The sequence below is a fragment of the Vombatus ursinus genome, unplaced genomic scaffold (assembly GCF_900497805.2).
Source record: "Vombatus ursinus unplaced genomic scaffold, bare-nosed wombat genome assembly UNPS02014787.1, whole genome shotgun sequence".
Lineage (NCBI taxonomy): Eukaryota > Metazoa > Chordata > Mammalia > Diprotodontia > Vombatidae > Vombatus > Vombatus ursinus.
The window spans coordinates 2,377,240-2,392,454 of NW_020954565.1; the positions used below are offsets into that span (position 1 = coordinate 2,377,240).

General features: G+C 36.8%; 1 protein-coding gene across 1 annotated transcript in view; it reads right to left on the reverse strand.

The window, feature by feature from the left end:
- Positions 1–3,896: 3,896 nt before the first annotated feature.
- Positions 3,897–15,215, reverse strand: part of PLPPR5 (phospholipid phosphatase related 5) — a 175,483-nt gene continuing 164,164 nt past the window's right edge. The window contains exon 6 of the mRNA XM_027868258.1: positions 3,897–7,119. Coding sequence (XP_027724059.1) covers positions 7,087–7,119 — 33 coding nt within the window. The 3' untranslated portion in view covers positions 3,897–7,086. The remainder of the gene's footprint in view (positions 7,120–15,215) is intronic.

The following is a 15,215-nucleotide window of genomic DNA, read 5'->3' on the forward strand; positions in this document are numbered from 1 at the left end:
TCCTGTAGGGCAGGATGGATTTCTGTACCCCATTTCCTGTATTTCTTATTTCTCAGTTGCATGTGAAAACATTTTTTTTAAACGTGTGTTTTTAAAACTTTGGGTTCCAAATTTTCTCCCTTCCTCCCTCCCCTCCCACCCTCATTGATAAGGCAAGCAACTAAATATAGGTTATATATGTGCAATTATGCAAAACACTTCCATAGTAGACATGCTGTGAAAAACTAACTCTATTTCCCTTAATCCTATCCTGCCCACCCATTTATTCTATTCTATTTTTTGACCCTGTCCCTCCTCAGAAATATTTGCTTCTGATTACTCCCTTTCCCAATCTGCCCTCCTCTCTATCATTCCCCTACTCTCTTGTCCCCTTCCACCCTATTTTCCTGTAGGGTAAGACAGATTTCCACACCCAATTGAGTGTGTATGTTATTGCCTCCTTAAGTTAAATCCTATGAGAATAAGATTCACTCATTCCCTCTCACCTTCCCCCATTTCCCCTCCACTGTAGGGTAAGACAGATTTCCACACCCAATTGAGTGTGTATGTTATTCCCTCCTTAAGTCAAATCCTATGAGAATAAGATTCACTCATTCCCTCTCACCTTCCCCCATTTCCCCTCCACTTTTCTTTTCTGTTTTTTTTTTGTGGGATAATTTACCCCATTCTACCTCTCCCTTTCTCCTTCTCCTAGTATATTCCTCTCTCACCCCTTAATTTTATTCTCCAGATATGACCCCTTCATTTTCAACTCACCCTGTGCCCTCTATCTATCTATCTCTATCTATATATACATACATATAATTTTTTCCCCTCCAACTACCCTAATACTGACAAAGGTCTCATTAGTTACAAATATCATCTTTCCATGCAGGAATGTAAACAGTTCAACCTTAATAAGTCTCTTATGATTTCTCTTTCCTGTTTACCTCTTCATGTTCCACTCGAGTCTTGTATTTGAAAATCAAATTTTCTATTCAACTCTGGTCTTTTCATCAAGAATGCTTGAAAGTCCTCTATTTCACTGAATGACCATTTAACCCTGCAGGATTATACTCAGTTTTGCTGGGTAGGTGATTCTTGGTTGTAATCCTATCTCCTTTGCTCTCTGGAATATTATATTCCATGCCCTGCAGTCCCTTAATATAGAAGCAGCTAAATCTTGTGTTATCCTGATTGTGTTTCCACAATACTTGAATTGTTTCTTTCTGGCTGCTTGTAATATTTTCTCCTTGACCTGGGAACTCTGGAATTTGGCTACAATATTCCTAGAAGTTTTCCTTTGGGGATCTCTTTCAGGAGGAGATCAGTGGATTCTTTCAATTTCTATTTTGCCCTCTGGTTCTAAAATATCAGGACACTTTTGCTTGATAATTTCTTGAAAGATGATGTCTAGGTTCTTTTTTTTGATCATGGCTTTCAGGTAGTCCAATAATTTTTAAATTCTGTCTCCTGGATCTATTTTCCAGGTCGGTTGTTTTTCCAATGAGATATTTCACATTGTTTTCTAATTTTTCATTCTTTTGGATTTGTTTTACAGTGTCTTGATTTCTCATAAAATCACTAGCTTCCAATTGCTCTATTCTAATTTTTAAGGAAGAATTTTCTTCAGTAAGCTTTTGAACTTCCTTTTCCATGTGGCCAATTTTGCTTTTTAGGGCATTCTTCTCCTCATTGGCTTTTTTGGACCTCTTTTGCCATTTGGTTTAGGCTATTTTTTAAGGTGTTATTTTCTTCAGTATTTTTTTGGGTCTCCTTTAGCAAGCCGTTGACTTGTTTTTCATGATTTTCTTGCATCACTCTCAGTTTTTCCTCTACTTCTCTTACTTGCTTCTCAAAATCCCTTTTGAGCTCTTCCAAGGCCTGGGACTGATTCATATTTTTCTTGGAGGGTTTGGATGTAGGAGCTTTGACTTTGTTGTCTTCTTCTGGTTGTAGGTTTTGATCTTCTTTGTCACCAAAGTAAGATAATATAGTCTGACTCTTTTTGCGCTGCTTACTCATGATCCCGGCCAATTACTTGAGTTTTAAACTCTTTGTTAAGGTAAAAGTCTGCTTCCAATGTTAAGAGTGTGCTGTCCCAAGCTTTGGGGTTTATACAGCTGCTTTCAGAGGTACTTCTAGGGACCTGTAAATTTTCGGTTTTTCTAAGGTGCTATGATAAGGGGCGAGGTGTTTTCTCCCTACCACCACAACAAGCTCCACCACACCAGCATTCCTCCTTGTCCCAGGACCACCCCTCAGAACTGTGACCCAGATCCAAGCACTGGTAAAGCAAGAGATTCCTGCCTCAGCACTGGCAAAGAGATCCCTGCAATCCCCATCTGACCAGCCACTCTATTTCCCCTCAGTCTGTGGGCCTGAAGCTCAGGAGGCAGCCGCTGCCCCAGAGGCTGTGCTTGGGACTTGTGGCTGAGACTTAGCTTCTCTCTCACCTCAGACTTTTCCCACTGACCTAAATTGTCTTTGGCGTTCAGGGGTTGAGAAGTCTGGAAACTGCCACAGCTGCCTGCGATTCAGTCCTCTGAGGCCTGCTCCAGGGTCGCTACGGCCTGCGTGCCCATGCCAAACTGCGCTCTTTTACCCGCCTGGCACGATACACCTTTCCAATCAACCATCCAGGCTGTCTTTGGCTGGAAATTTGTTTCACTCTGTCTTTTTGTGGGTTCTGCTGCTTTAGAATTTGTTTAGAGCCGTTTTTTTAGGTATTTGGAGGGCTTTGGGAGAGAGCTCAAGACAGTCACTGCTTTTCCTCCACCATCTTGGCTCTGACCCTTCAATTTCTTACTAGCAATGAATCTAGGCAAAGTACAACCTTTTAGGTTTAGTTTTCTCATCTGAAAAGTAGAGATTATAATAATAGTACCCACCTCTCCAGGTTGTTCTCAGGAAGTAATAAGAACCTATTTGTGAAATGCTTAGTAGACATGAAGGCCCTATAGAAGTGTTTGCTATCCAGGTATCAAAGTAAGACAGTGAGTGTGTGTTGAGTCATCTGTACTGTCTCTGCTGGTCCCTTTGTTGTGCCAAAGTCCAGGCATTTGTGATATGGCTGGCCAGAATTTGGAGTTCAGTCTATGGTCACAGTATAGGACAAAGCTCACATGTGACATGGAACTTATGACCTTTTCCCCAGCAGTAACCCAACTGAGGAACAATTCTGGAGCTAAGTGTAGTGACTAGGGAAAAAAGAATTCAAATCATGTTTTTTGTTTTTTTCCCTTCCATTTTTTCCCTTTCAAAATAACAACATTATCATCAATAACGTACAACTCAGTAAATTACTTTAAAGCACATATACTTGGCAATGTACTAGACTGTACAGAGAATTGTGTAAATTAGGCAATTAGTTATGTAATCAGGTTACCTTTGCTTTGGTGTGGAATACCTAATTTAACAAATGGTGCTCTAGGGGCATAAAATGAGGAATGTACATCTCTAGGTGATCTGCTCAGCAGGATGAGGTAGGTTATTTATTGTTAAGCATCCTATATCCATTCCATATTCCACCCCTCTTCCCTTGGGACTCTGGGTTCAAGAATCCTAGGTGGGATATGGTTCCACAATGACACACACTTGGGCCTTGGTAATGGGAGGAATTCCTGCTTCCCTTACCCACTAACATGAATTTCCAAACAGCTACTGAATCATTCAGTGAAAAATTTCATTTATGGGAACATTAACATCCCCTTCAGGGCACCCCAGTCCAACCCATTCCCTCCCTCAAATAAAGAACTATACAGATACATGAAAAAAAATTGAACTTTATTTTTTATTCATTTTAAAAATTTTATTTGAAAAATACAGTACACAGCAGAGCATCCTCCTTATTCTTTTTTTAACCCACCCTCCCAGACCCACCCCTAGCCCGCCCACCTCCCACCCTACCCTCTATCCCACTGCTGGTTCACAAAGAAAATTGTATGGTAAATAACCCGAAATATTTGGCTGGGGTACATCCTGAGAAGAGAGAGGCCCAGTTAGAATTTGAATAGACACAGTCTGTTGAAGAAGGTTCACCTCTCTTTTAACATAAAAGAGCCTTTTAAGTCATCTTAGAAATCAGAATAAACATGTGTAGCTTTCCTGCCATGCAAACAGATATCACTGAAAATTTTAGGTAGACCAATTGATAGTGACCTGGGCCCCTAAGTACCTAGAATAAAAAGGAGACATGTCTTCATCAGAAAGATGTGTATTTGCTTATTCTCTCTATAGTATATATACATTTTTACATATTCATATTTTAATCCCCCCCAATTATTCCAAGTAACAATATCAAGGTTAAGGGCTCTCTCCTGGCATTTAGTAACATATATTTCATATATGCATATATACATGTATATATGTGTATATATGAGCATATATATATGTTATATATGGTTTTGTATGTGGTGGGATCAATGAGTCCTATATTGTAAAAAGTTAACCCAAGGATTTTTTATCTTTGAATACTGTATCTGACTTTACTTTACTCAGGTTTAACTAGGTCAGGTTTTTTAACAGAATTGTGCTTTTGAACATGCTTGAAATTTCAAAATTAAGACAAGATTCAATGTGTCTTTGCATGATAATGTGAAAGATCAGTGATTTCATAAGATGCAGAATGTAATCTATGACTTAGTAGATCAAAGGATTGTAGATTCAGAGTTAGAAGGAATCTTGGGGGTCATCTAAAAGTCAACTATGACCTTTTACAGATGAAAAAACTGAGGCCTCAGAAAGAGCTACTTGCCCATGGTCACATGGGTTATAAAATGGCAGAACTGGAATTTGAATCAAGTTCTCTGACTCAGATGCAACACTCTTCCCCCCTGAGTCCTAGAAAATTGCACATAGAAATTAAATGACTTGCCTAGTGTTATACTGCTAGTTAAATATTAGACATGGGATTCAGATCCAGGTTTTCCTGACTTGAAGCCCAATACTCTGACTACTGCATGTAGTCTTTATTTAATGGATAGTGTTGACCCTTCTCACACAATGCTAAAGCATTATTGTCAATTGGAAATAGATATACAAAAGGTTTGGTCCTTGGAAAGTGATTGCCATAATAGAAATGACCTGACTTGGTTAATTTTACTGATATTTATTGTGGCTAAAAAATTATTCTGATTTTCCTTTGTTTCCCTTCCTTCCCCAAGAGTGCTGGGAAAAGACTTAGACTGTAATCCCAAATGCACTATTTACTCATTGGATACCCTATTAGAAGTCACTTTAAGATTTTATGAGCCTCAGTGTCCTTATCTGTAAAATGGAGGTATTAATATCTATCCTATTTAATTCATAGGCTATTGGGAGGGTCAAATGAGTTAATCCCATCATGGATTTAGAGATGGAAGGAACTCTAGAAATCATCTAGTCCAACCCCCTCATTTTATGGATGAGGAAAACGAGGTCCAGAGAGGATGGTATTCAGCCAAGTTCACCTATTTTGCACCTTGCAGTTTTAAACACCTCACAACTGGAAGAGATTATAGTAGTTTTGGAAAATGGGTTACTGTTGCTCTTGGATGATATATTTCAAGTTCTAACACAAGAATACACAATTATGTTATCAAAATATAATACTGTTGTTGAATTCTTAGACAAAGATAGAGATACTCCATTGCTCAGACATAACGAAACTTCACTTCCAGCAAAAGTCATAGACTTTGTCTCTCATTGAAGACAAGTCTTTGTATCTAGTTGGAGAAATTTCAGAGGGAATCATGTCTATCCTTATCACATTGTCAAGATCAAAGAGCTGGATTGCAATAAATTCTTGCTAGTCATCTAGGTCAAAGAAATCTCAAGAGCGAATACAACGCCAGATTTCAAAGTCTTTGCTAGAGAAACAAATGAAAAGTGAATTTTCTTACAAGCTAGTTCATCTTCAGTCAACAAAGCTACCTTCCAGATGTAGCTCAGGTGCTACAAACTCCATGAAATCTTTCCTGATACCCCACTTGCCAGTGCTTTCTTCCTTCTCAAATTATTCTATTTTTACTTCTCTATATACATGACACATCCCACAGTAGCATGTAAGTTCTTTTAGGGTAGGGATTGTGCTACTTTTCTTTGCCTCTCCAGCACTAAACATAGTGCCCTGAATATAGGAAGTGCTTAATAAATGCCTTTTAGCTGAACAGAATGGAATCTTTCCCAGCCTGATAATCAACACCTTCTTTTTCAGTCTCACCACCCTCTTGCTCAAAAAACAAGGTATATGCCACAATGATATGCTAACCACTTTTGTGGTTTTCATGTAACTTATATGATGTATAATTGTGTACCTCTTTCCCATTTAAATTGCACAGAAATTTTGAGAGTCCAGTGTCCAGGATGGAGCCTTTAACCTATTGAGATACTGCTACCAGCACAGTATTGGCCAATAAAAGTCATCACTGTTCTATACTCTTATTTCAACTATCCTACATACAATCTGCATTCAAAAAAAAATCCCTACAGTTCAACATTTCAACCACAATTATCAGGAAAAATCCAAATAAATATATTTTTAATTGTGATACATTACTCATTACAGTAAAAATGGGCATTTTCCCTTCAAAAGCAGGAGCACCAGTCTGAGAATGTTCAGGAGGAATGGTATTTTAAGTGAAGTATACTATAGTACAATGTGCAAATGTTATTTCAATACATATTTTAAAAAAAGAAGCTTTACACACAGAAATATGTTTCAATGAAAATGACTGCACTGAAGGCAAGAAAAAAAGACACAAAACTCCCTAAACTTTTTGACTCTGAAAGCCTGTTTTGAACTAAATATGGCGTACTGCTGAATAGATAGATGAATCATTGAAAAGCTTAACTAGACCTGTGTAGTGGGTATTCTCATACAAATCTGGTGAGCACATAGTTTGCTTTTCATACTTGAGATGGTTTTGTGGGACTGTAACATGAAATTAGAATATTTAAGGAGCATTTTTTTAAAAAATAAAGTTGACATAGACTTCAATATTGTATGAATGATCAGCGACCAGACATTTTTATAAACTGATCCTGCTATCAAAAAACTTTGGGACTCATGAGTGGACTGTGAAAAGGGAAGATGTCCAATGCAGTGAAAAAGCATCCAGTTCAACATCATGTGACTTCTGCGAAGGCTGTGATGTGGTTCTGTAAATGCAAAAGAAAATTCAGAGTCAGAGTCATGGAAACATTGGCCTTGAATTTGGAACTTCTTTTAATGCTCAGACATGAGCAAGTACTTAGCATAATATAAAAGGGGTCATATTTTTAACTTGTTTATCCTCTTCTATAACTCATACATCATTAAGTGTTTGAGACACCAGGCATGGAATTGGGTCCTATGGAATTTTAGTGTCAGTGATATATCTTATTAACTCAATTTATTTTTGCTGGTAAAATAGACTAGCATTCTATACCTCTCCCATTCAAAATTAACACTGAAATCTGGAGGAATGAAAATGGTACTGCCAGGCAGCCTGTCATACTGGTTTTCAGTATTAATAGAATTTTAATGTTGCTCTATGTTGGATTTTAAGATTAATTGCTCCCTGTGAGGCAGATGGTGGAGAGTGAGGTGGAAATACTTGGAGTGAAATGATGCTTGCTAACCGACAAAAAAAAAACACAAAAAAAACCCCCAAAAAACGACTCCACACTTTTTTTTGATGCATAATTCAGAGTCAGATTTTTTTGTTTGCAAAGCTTTACTTGTTTAAATCTCATGTGAGATTTATAGTCTTTATAGTTTTCTTCTAATTATTAAAATTATTTTCCCGCAGACTCAAATATGTCACAAACCAGATCATGCTTTTTAGAATATTGATAGAATATGTTTGGCTATGACATTAATAGAATCCTAGTATTAGCTCTTTCCTTTTCCCTAGCATCACATATAAAGGGTTTGGACTGTTTTTTTTTTCCCCTCATGTGTAAAGCACTAGTTGTTGTCATCTGTTGTAAAGGCTCACTTATGATGTGTTGTTCCCTCCAATGATTCTTGAATTATTTTTGCTCTTTGAATTAAATGCTTATTTTATCAACAGGAAAATGCTTTTAGCCACTAAAATGGCAAGGGAAAAACCATTAAACTTGTCTTTACAAAGTACAAAGATGGGAGGGATATCATTCATATTTAATCTGAACATCAGAAATTTACATTCACTATTGGCAAAGAGTTTTTTTTTTTTGTAACTGTGAATAGTGGAATTCTGGAGAGAATAAAATAAATGTTGGTTCTTTAAATAGTTTTCATATCATATCTTTGCAAATTGTAAAGAATAAGTATTTCATTAAAATAGAATGAGAAGAATAATGACTTCTATGTACACTTAGGTCACTTGAAGGGAAAGATAGAAAAACAAAAACATTTAACATATTAAAGATATTATGAAAAATTTCAATGTATTCTTTTTGAACTAAAAGAAAATTAAGTTGGGTAAAGGGGGGAATGGGAGCTCTAGATCCATGATTTCCTTGGTTCGGAGAACTACCTGTATAAAAACTCCCTCCATCAATATAAATTAGCAATTTAGGTTTAGAAGATTGTCTGGTACACTGATATGTTAAATGAGTAGCTCATGGTCACAATAAACATATGGATATTAGATCAGACCTTTGATTTCATTGGCATAGGGAACTCCCAGTGAGGAAATTCCTTCTACCAATGCAGATCAGCACCTGCTCTTCAACTTTAATGGAATGGAAAAGTGTTTATTAAGTGGCATGTTATTCTGTACCAAGCACTGTGCTAAATGCTAGACATAAAAAGAGTAAAGTGAGATAGTTCCTGTCTTCAAGGGATTGTCATTCTAGTTGTGGGAGCCAACATGTCACACAAAGGAAAGCTCAGCTGGTGGATGGATGAAAAAGGCCCAATAATCTTTAAAGGGTGGTGACAAGGCCAAGGAGTTTTAGGATGCACAGTTGGGAAGAATAGCTCTTTTGGGATCTCAGTGGGAAAGTTTCAGGGTGGGGCCATTGGAGTTGCCTGGGGCACTGTGACTTGTCACATAGCCAGTATGTATTAGAGGACAGACTTGACCTGTGACATATAATTGACTATCAAAACATCTTTTCTTTATTACCCAGTCTCTGAAACTCAAACCTGAAGAGAAGCAACTTACTTTTCTGCTCTTCAGTAGGGAGAATGGCACATGACTGAGAAGAAGACATAGTCAACTTTCCTGGTTCAATCATAAACTCCTGACATAAATGTGATGATTGATTTTTCATGTAGGTGCTTTTCCAAATTGTTAACAATTCATGACAAAGAAGCCGAGAATAGTTAACTAGATATCTGCAAGGTACTCTGAGTTCTCTAAAGAAAAACATAAATGTGGTTTCATAAAGAACTGGTCAGTCAGAATAGCAGAATTCCCTATGAGTGTGTGAAAGACATGATAGATTAATTGAAAGTGAAAGATTGCATATAGACTCCATCTGGCCAATATTATTGCCAAATCAACAAACTGGAACCATCACCTACAGGCCATGTTTGATATCAAAATTGGACAGAAGTTCACACAACCTGGGAAGTGTCTGATAATGAGCCATAAGCATTTGGGAGCAGTGTAGTAGGTATAAAGGACATCAGAGGAGAGATCATAAACAGGAAGAGATATTGGAAGACAAAGTAGAGAGTTAACAAGTATTGCTTTGTAGCGTCATCATCCCAGGATCAGCATTTTCATCAGTGACCTAGATAATAGAGTAGTGAGTATGCTCATTAAGTTTGCTACCGATGATACCATGCTGGCATGGACAACCAGCATCCTGAAAGACAGAATTAGAATTCCAAATGACCTTAATAAATCCAAAAAGTGATCGGAAACAAACCAAACCAAATTCCAAAATGACAAGTGTGGGCAGTACAGCTGGAGAAGGAAAACAAATTGCATCCATCCAGAAAGGGGATAGAGTTCTGTGCAAATATGGTCCATAAAGATCTTGAGGTTTCAGTGGGCAAAGTCTGCAAAGTAACAATGCAGTTTAAAAAACAAACAAAAACCCCAAGCATCATACTGATATGTCTCTGTCTACATCTACTGATACATCATCATTATGTCTCTAGGGTGGAGAGAGATGAAAACAATAGTCATGACATTTAAAACACTCTGTATGTTACTACATTATAAAATAAAATTAAATTCATGTGTTCTAGATATAAGTTAAATGAAATCACTTGGTTTCTCATTCATATCTCCAGATAGCCTGCACATCCTAGATTCCCTTTGGGGAAAATAACCTTAGGGCCAGGATGAAAATCTCAGCTAAACAATTTTACACATACACTGAGATCACTTCTCAGATGATTTTCCTCTCCTGATTGCTAGTGGAAGTATTCTTTTTGGGATCTATCTTTTAAAAAGAAGGTCAGTAACTTGGAAAGGCCAGAAGATAGGAAAATAAAGCTTATGAATCCAGATGAATGGAATTGGGATGATCCCATACAGAGGAGATAAGGGGAATTTTAATAATGCTATTCAAGCACATAAAGGTTTCTTACAGAAAATAGAGTGCGTATTTTTCCCCCTTCAGTAAATTCTGAATGAAAAATCTCAGACTTCTATTGTAATTAGTCAATCAATCAATTAACAAGCATAGAATCAAAGTATTTTAGAGAGCTGGAAGGGCCCTTGGAGGTCACTGGTCCAAATTCCTGTGGTGGCAGAGAGTTACTGTATTTTCCCCTTCTTTCTGTGATTAATTCCATTTTAAAATAAGGCTCACTTTCCAGTATAAATGAGAAATCATATCTAATCCCTATTGTTTCCTTTTCTTTCCCCTGTTTTTTTGTAAGGTTGACCAAAAGAAAAACAATTTGCCCTCAAACCTGTGAAATCAGTGACAGACTACCAGATTAGAAAATTTCACTCTTTTTCTGAAACCCAACAAACTGCTCCTAAAGCCAATGATTTACCACTGAGCTGTCAACCAGCATGTCTGTACAGTTTTTCTGAACACCACAAGTACCCATGGGAAAAATGGATCTTATTCAGAAGTCCATTCTGCTTAGAGAGGCATGTTTGTCTATATGTCTTCTTTCCTAGCCTTTTGGTTTAATATATGGGATATCTTTTACTGACATATTCTAAAATGTAAAAAAAGGGTTTTCTTGACAAAATATCCTTGATTTTACAGATGAGAAAAGTAAGCCTCAGATATGTTAAATGACTTGCCCATGGTCACATAGCTAGTAAGCTGAAATCTAGACAAATGCCTCCTGATTCCGAGCCCAGTAATCTTTTCCACCATACTACATTGTCTTTAAAAGCAAAATTAATTCTCAGTTGTCTAGGGGAAGGTTTAGATGTGTTCTTCACTAAACAGAGCATGGAAGGAATTACTCCAAACTCCTCAAATTCCTTCTCATCTATCAAATGCTGTCATTCTAAGCTTCATATAACAAGGATTTTTTTTTTGTTTTTACAAATGAGTAAAATGATAAATTTGAAATATGTTTACTTTATGACAATTGTGCAGACAGGTATCTCATTGCTCATACTTTTTTCCCTTCTTCTATCAGCAGTTTTCTTGGAGAAATCAATACCAAAATTTCATTTGGTCTTTTCAGATCACCTTTCCTAACAAATCCTCCCTGGGGTATAAACTAGGAATATTTTGTGTAAGCTGCTTTATAGTGGACTCTCCCTTTCAGCAGGCCATAATACAGAACTCAATGAATGCAATTGTAAACCTTGTAAAAATGAAAACAAATATGAGGCACACCAAAAACTCATGCAGACATGTTTAAATCAGATATACAAAAGGTAAATGGTGACACCATTTTCAACAGTTAAAATAAGAGGAACGATTACTAGTCCATTTAGGCAATTATACATGCTGGAGAGGAAAGAGCATGAACTGAATAAAAAGAACTATGGAATATTTTAAATGAACCATTCTTTGGGAGCAATTCATCCAAATCCACAGCAAACAGGGAAGCAAAATGCTAAGGCCTAATCCTTGAGTGCAGGGATCCTGGGGGTGGAAATGACCGCTTTCTTTGTCAAAAATAGCTTTAGCATGTAGAATTGCTCATTGCAAATTCTCTAATGTGTCAACCTTCTAAAAATGCTGGATTGTGCATGAAAAATTCCTTTTTCTTATTTATATTCTGTGTTGCCCTTTCCTGAACTTACATTGTCTCTCTAGTTTTTAAAATCATATTTAAAAACCACAAAACTGGCATTAATTGTGCCATGAAAATTTGGCTACCCTTTTCTACCTGACAAGATCTGCCTCTCATTCATTTCATTTTTTAAAAATAGAAAAATGAAAAGAAGGCTCATTGGGGAAGTGATTAGAATTAAAGCATAAGGGAAAAAAATCTTTAAAAAGGTATAATTAAAGGCAATCAGAAATGAAAACTACTATATTGAAGAAATGCTTACTTCTACCCTTTGAGCTGTTAAACACCAGGGCAAAATGAAATAGAATTGTGTGGCGAAAAGTAGAAGGAGAAAATGTTTCTGCCACTCCATTTCCTGGACACACTTTTACTATGATCTCAACCTGCACAGAAGGATGTGATTTCCTTTCTTTGCCTTAGCTTTAAAACCCAACCCACACATGTTAGTGCGCTCTAGCGCACATACGTTTATTGCCTTAATTGAAGATGTTCAAATTGGTTTATTCCAGTGATCCAGCTGAAGAACCTAACCAGGCAATCTTTAAAAGAATTTCCCTGTGAAGTTTCTTCTTGAAAATTATCAATACCGTGGGTCGGCGACACCTGCAATTTGAGTCATGAAATTGTATTTAATCATTAGTTCATCTATTTGCATCTTATGGCATTGTAAGCAAATTTCTATGTCACGTTCATGTGAGACAAAACGCTTAGCTCGGCTAGTCTTCCATCTCCCTCCACCCCTATTGTCAGAAATCAACTCCATTTTTTTTAAGCTGAAAAAAAGTAGGTGTCATGAATATACTTAGAATTTAATTATTCATCATATTGATACTATTTGCAGCATCCTGGGTGGATACATTAAAAGATCACTCAACAAAAGTGTCCAGCATTTGTTTATGGTGTAATCTTGACAATATCATAACAATTCAAACTGTGTTTAGATTAGACTCACAACCTTAAACTTTGGGTGCATTTGTCGCCCATCATCACAAATGACCTTTGTCCTGTGGAGACTTAGGGGCTCGAAAAAGATTCTGAATGTGATAAGAGGTTAAAAAACTCCTTAATAATGTTTTCTCGGTATTGCTCCCTAGCTGAAAACCCTTCATGGGGAAGCAATCAGACCCAGGGCTCCTGCTTAATCTTTTTGGCACATAAAGTAGGCAGAGCATATTTGTCTCTGAAGCCAGACAAGATCCTTATATTTCTCATGCCTTTGAAGATCCAGATACTAACCACATAAATTTAGGGTTTTGCCAAACCCAAGTTTCTCCACTGATCACTCCGTTTTCTGTCTTGTTGTTGTCCCTCACACACTTTTACTGACTCATACTCTTCAGATTTTACATAGTTGTTGTTTAGTCGTATCCAGCTCCCTGTGTCCCCATTTTGAGATATTCTTTACAAAGATACTGGAGTGATTTGCCACTTCCTTCTTCAGCTCATTTTACAGATGAGAAACTGAGTCAAACAGGGTTAAGTGGCTTGCCCAGGGTCACATAGCTACAGTGCTCTCTATCTGCTGTACCACCTAGTTGCATGACTAATTAACATCTTACACACACACACATACACAGACACACACACACACACACACAGATGATCTCCATCTCAAACATATCCAAGTTCCATTTCATTCATTCAATAAAAATTCCATGCCCCATAGCACAACCAGGGACCATATAGAATAATACCAAATGGTTATCAACCATAAAATAACGTATTGAATTTCTTAAATAAGGAATTTGGGGACAACTATATCTACATTATTTAAAAATGTAAGAATATATGTAATATGTCCAATGAAATGACATACTATTAGAAGAAATGAACTGCATCAATGGTGTTGATGTTGTTGAAATTTGCAATAAACAAAACAAGAAGGCAAAATAAAGTTGCAGCTACACAGAAAGACGGCTCCTTGGAGGAGCAGATGATTCAAAAGACTTGGTTTCATCATGTTCTCAGAGACAAAACAAAAATATCTCTGCTCAATTATAATAGGAAAATCATTTTATGAGATATTTTATCATATAGAGTACTTCTCATGGACATAAATGAAAAGGAAACCTGTGAATATGATGGCAACTTATGCACTCATGTTGTGGGGAGGAAGACAAAGCACAAATAGCAGGCCTGTCCTCAGTGACCTTACATTTTAATTTTAGAGAAAAGTAATGGACATAAAAATTTTCATCAGCCTGGCATCTTCCTTTTACAGATCCCAATCTGAATGTGACAATAAGACATATCATTTTATGAGACACCTGGTTATATTGTCTTGCCATGCTCATGATAAGCATAAGCCAAAAGAACACTATTATATTAAGATTATTGCAGCATGGGCTATAGAGACAGACGAAGCAATTCTATAAATAATCCTCCAAACCAAATCAATATAGTTTAATATGTAGGTACTTAAATTCAAAAAATGGAAAATTTGATTCAAGATTATGAAATAATATAATAAAACATGTTCCTATATATTATGAATGTTTTCTTTAAAAAGAAATGCTGGACAATACTAGAAAGAATAAATTTGACTATGTCTTAGAAGTAAGAGAATGATCTACCAGTCTGCACAGGAAAAACTAAATACAAGGAAAACAGCCACAATCCACACTACAACAACCAGCTGTAAGGTCAACAGCAGTCTACTGTTGTGCTGACCTAATCCTACATCAGGAACTTGCCAAGCTCAGCTGGTGCAAGGGGAGAGTAATTAGACTTTGCCTAGGATCAAATCATTTTGAGAACACTAAAAACTTTCATGTCCCCAACATGAGCTGATTTTGAGATTCTGGAATAACACAATACTTAATATCTCAAGAAAATATCAATAGGGCCAACCCTGATTTTCCCTTGGAAATGTGCAGAGTACAATCCTGTCATCAAGTCTAAAGTCAGGACGCAGGCTAGGAGAACAAGAATTCCACCCTAAAAAGCAATTATGATGACAAGGGACGCCCAACACACAAACCCAAAAGAAGAGAATGACTCCCAAATATCTATAAACAAAACTTCAAAGAAAAATACAGCTTGGCACAAATTCAACTAGAATTACTGGAAGAGATGAAATTAGAGTTAATTTTTTTTATCAATGAAAACAGCA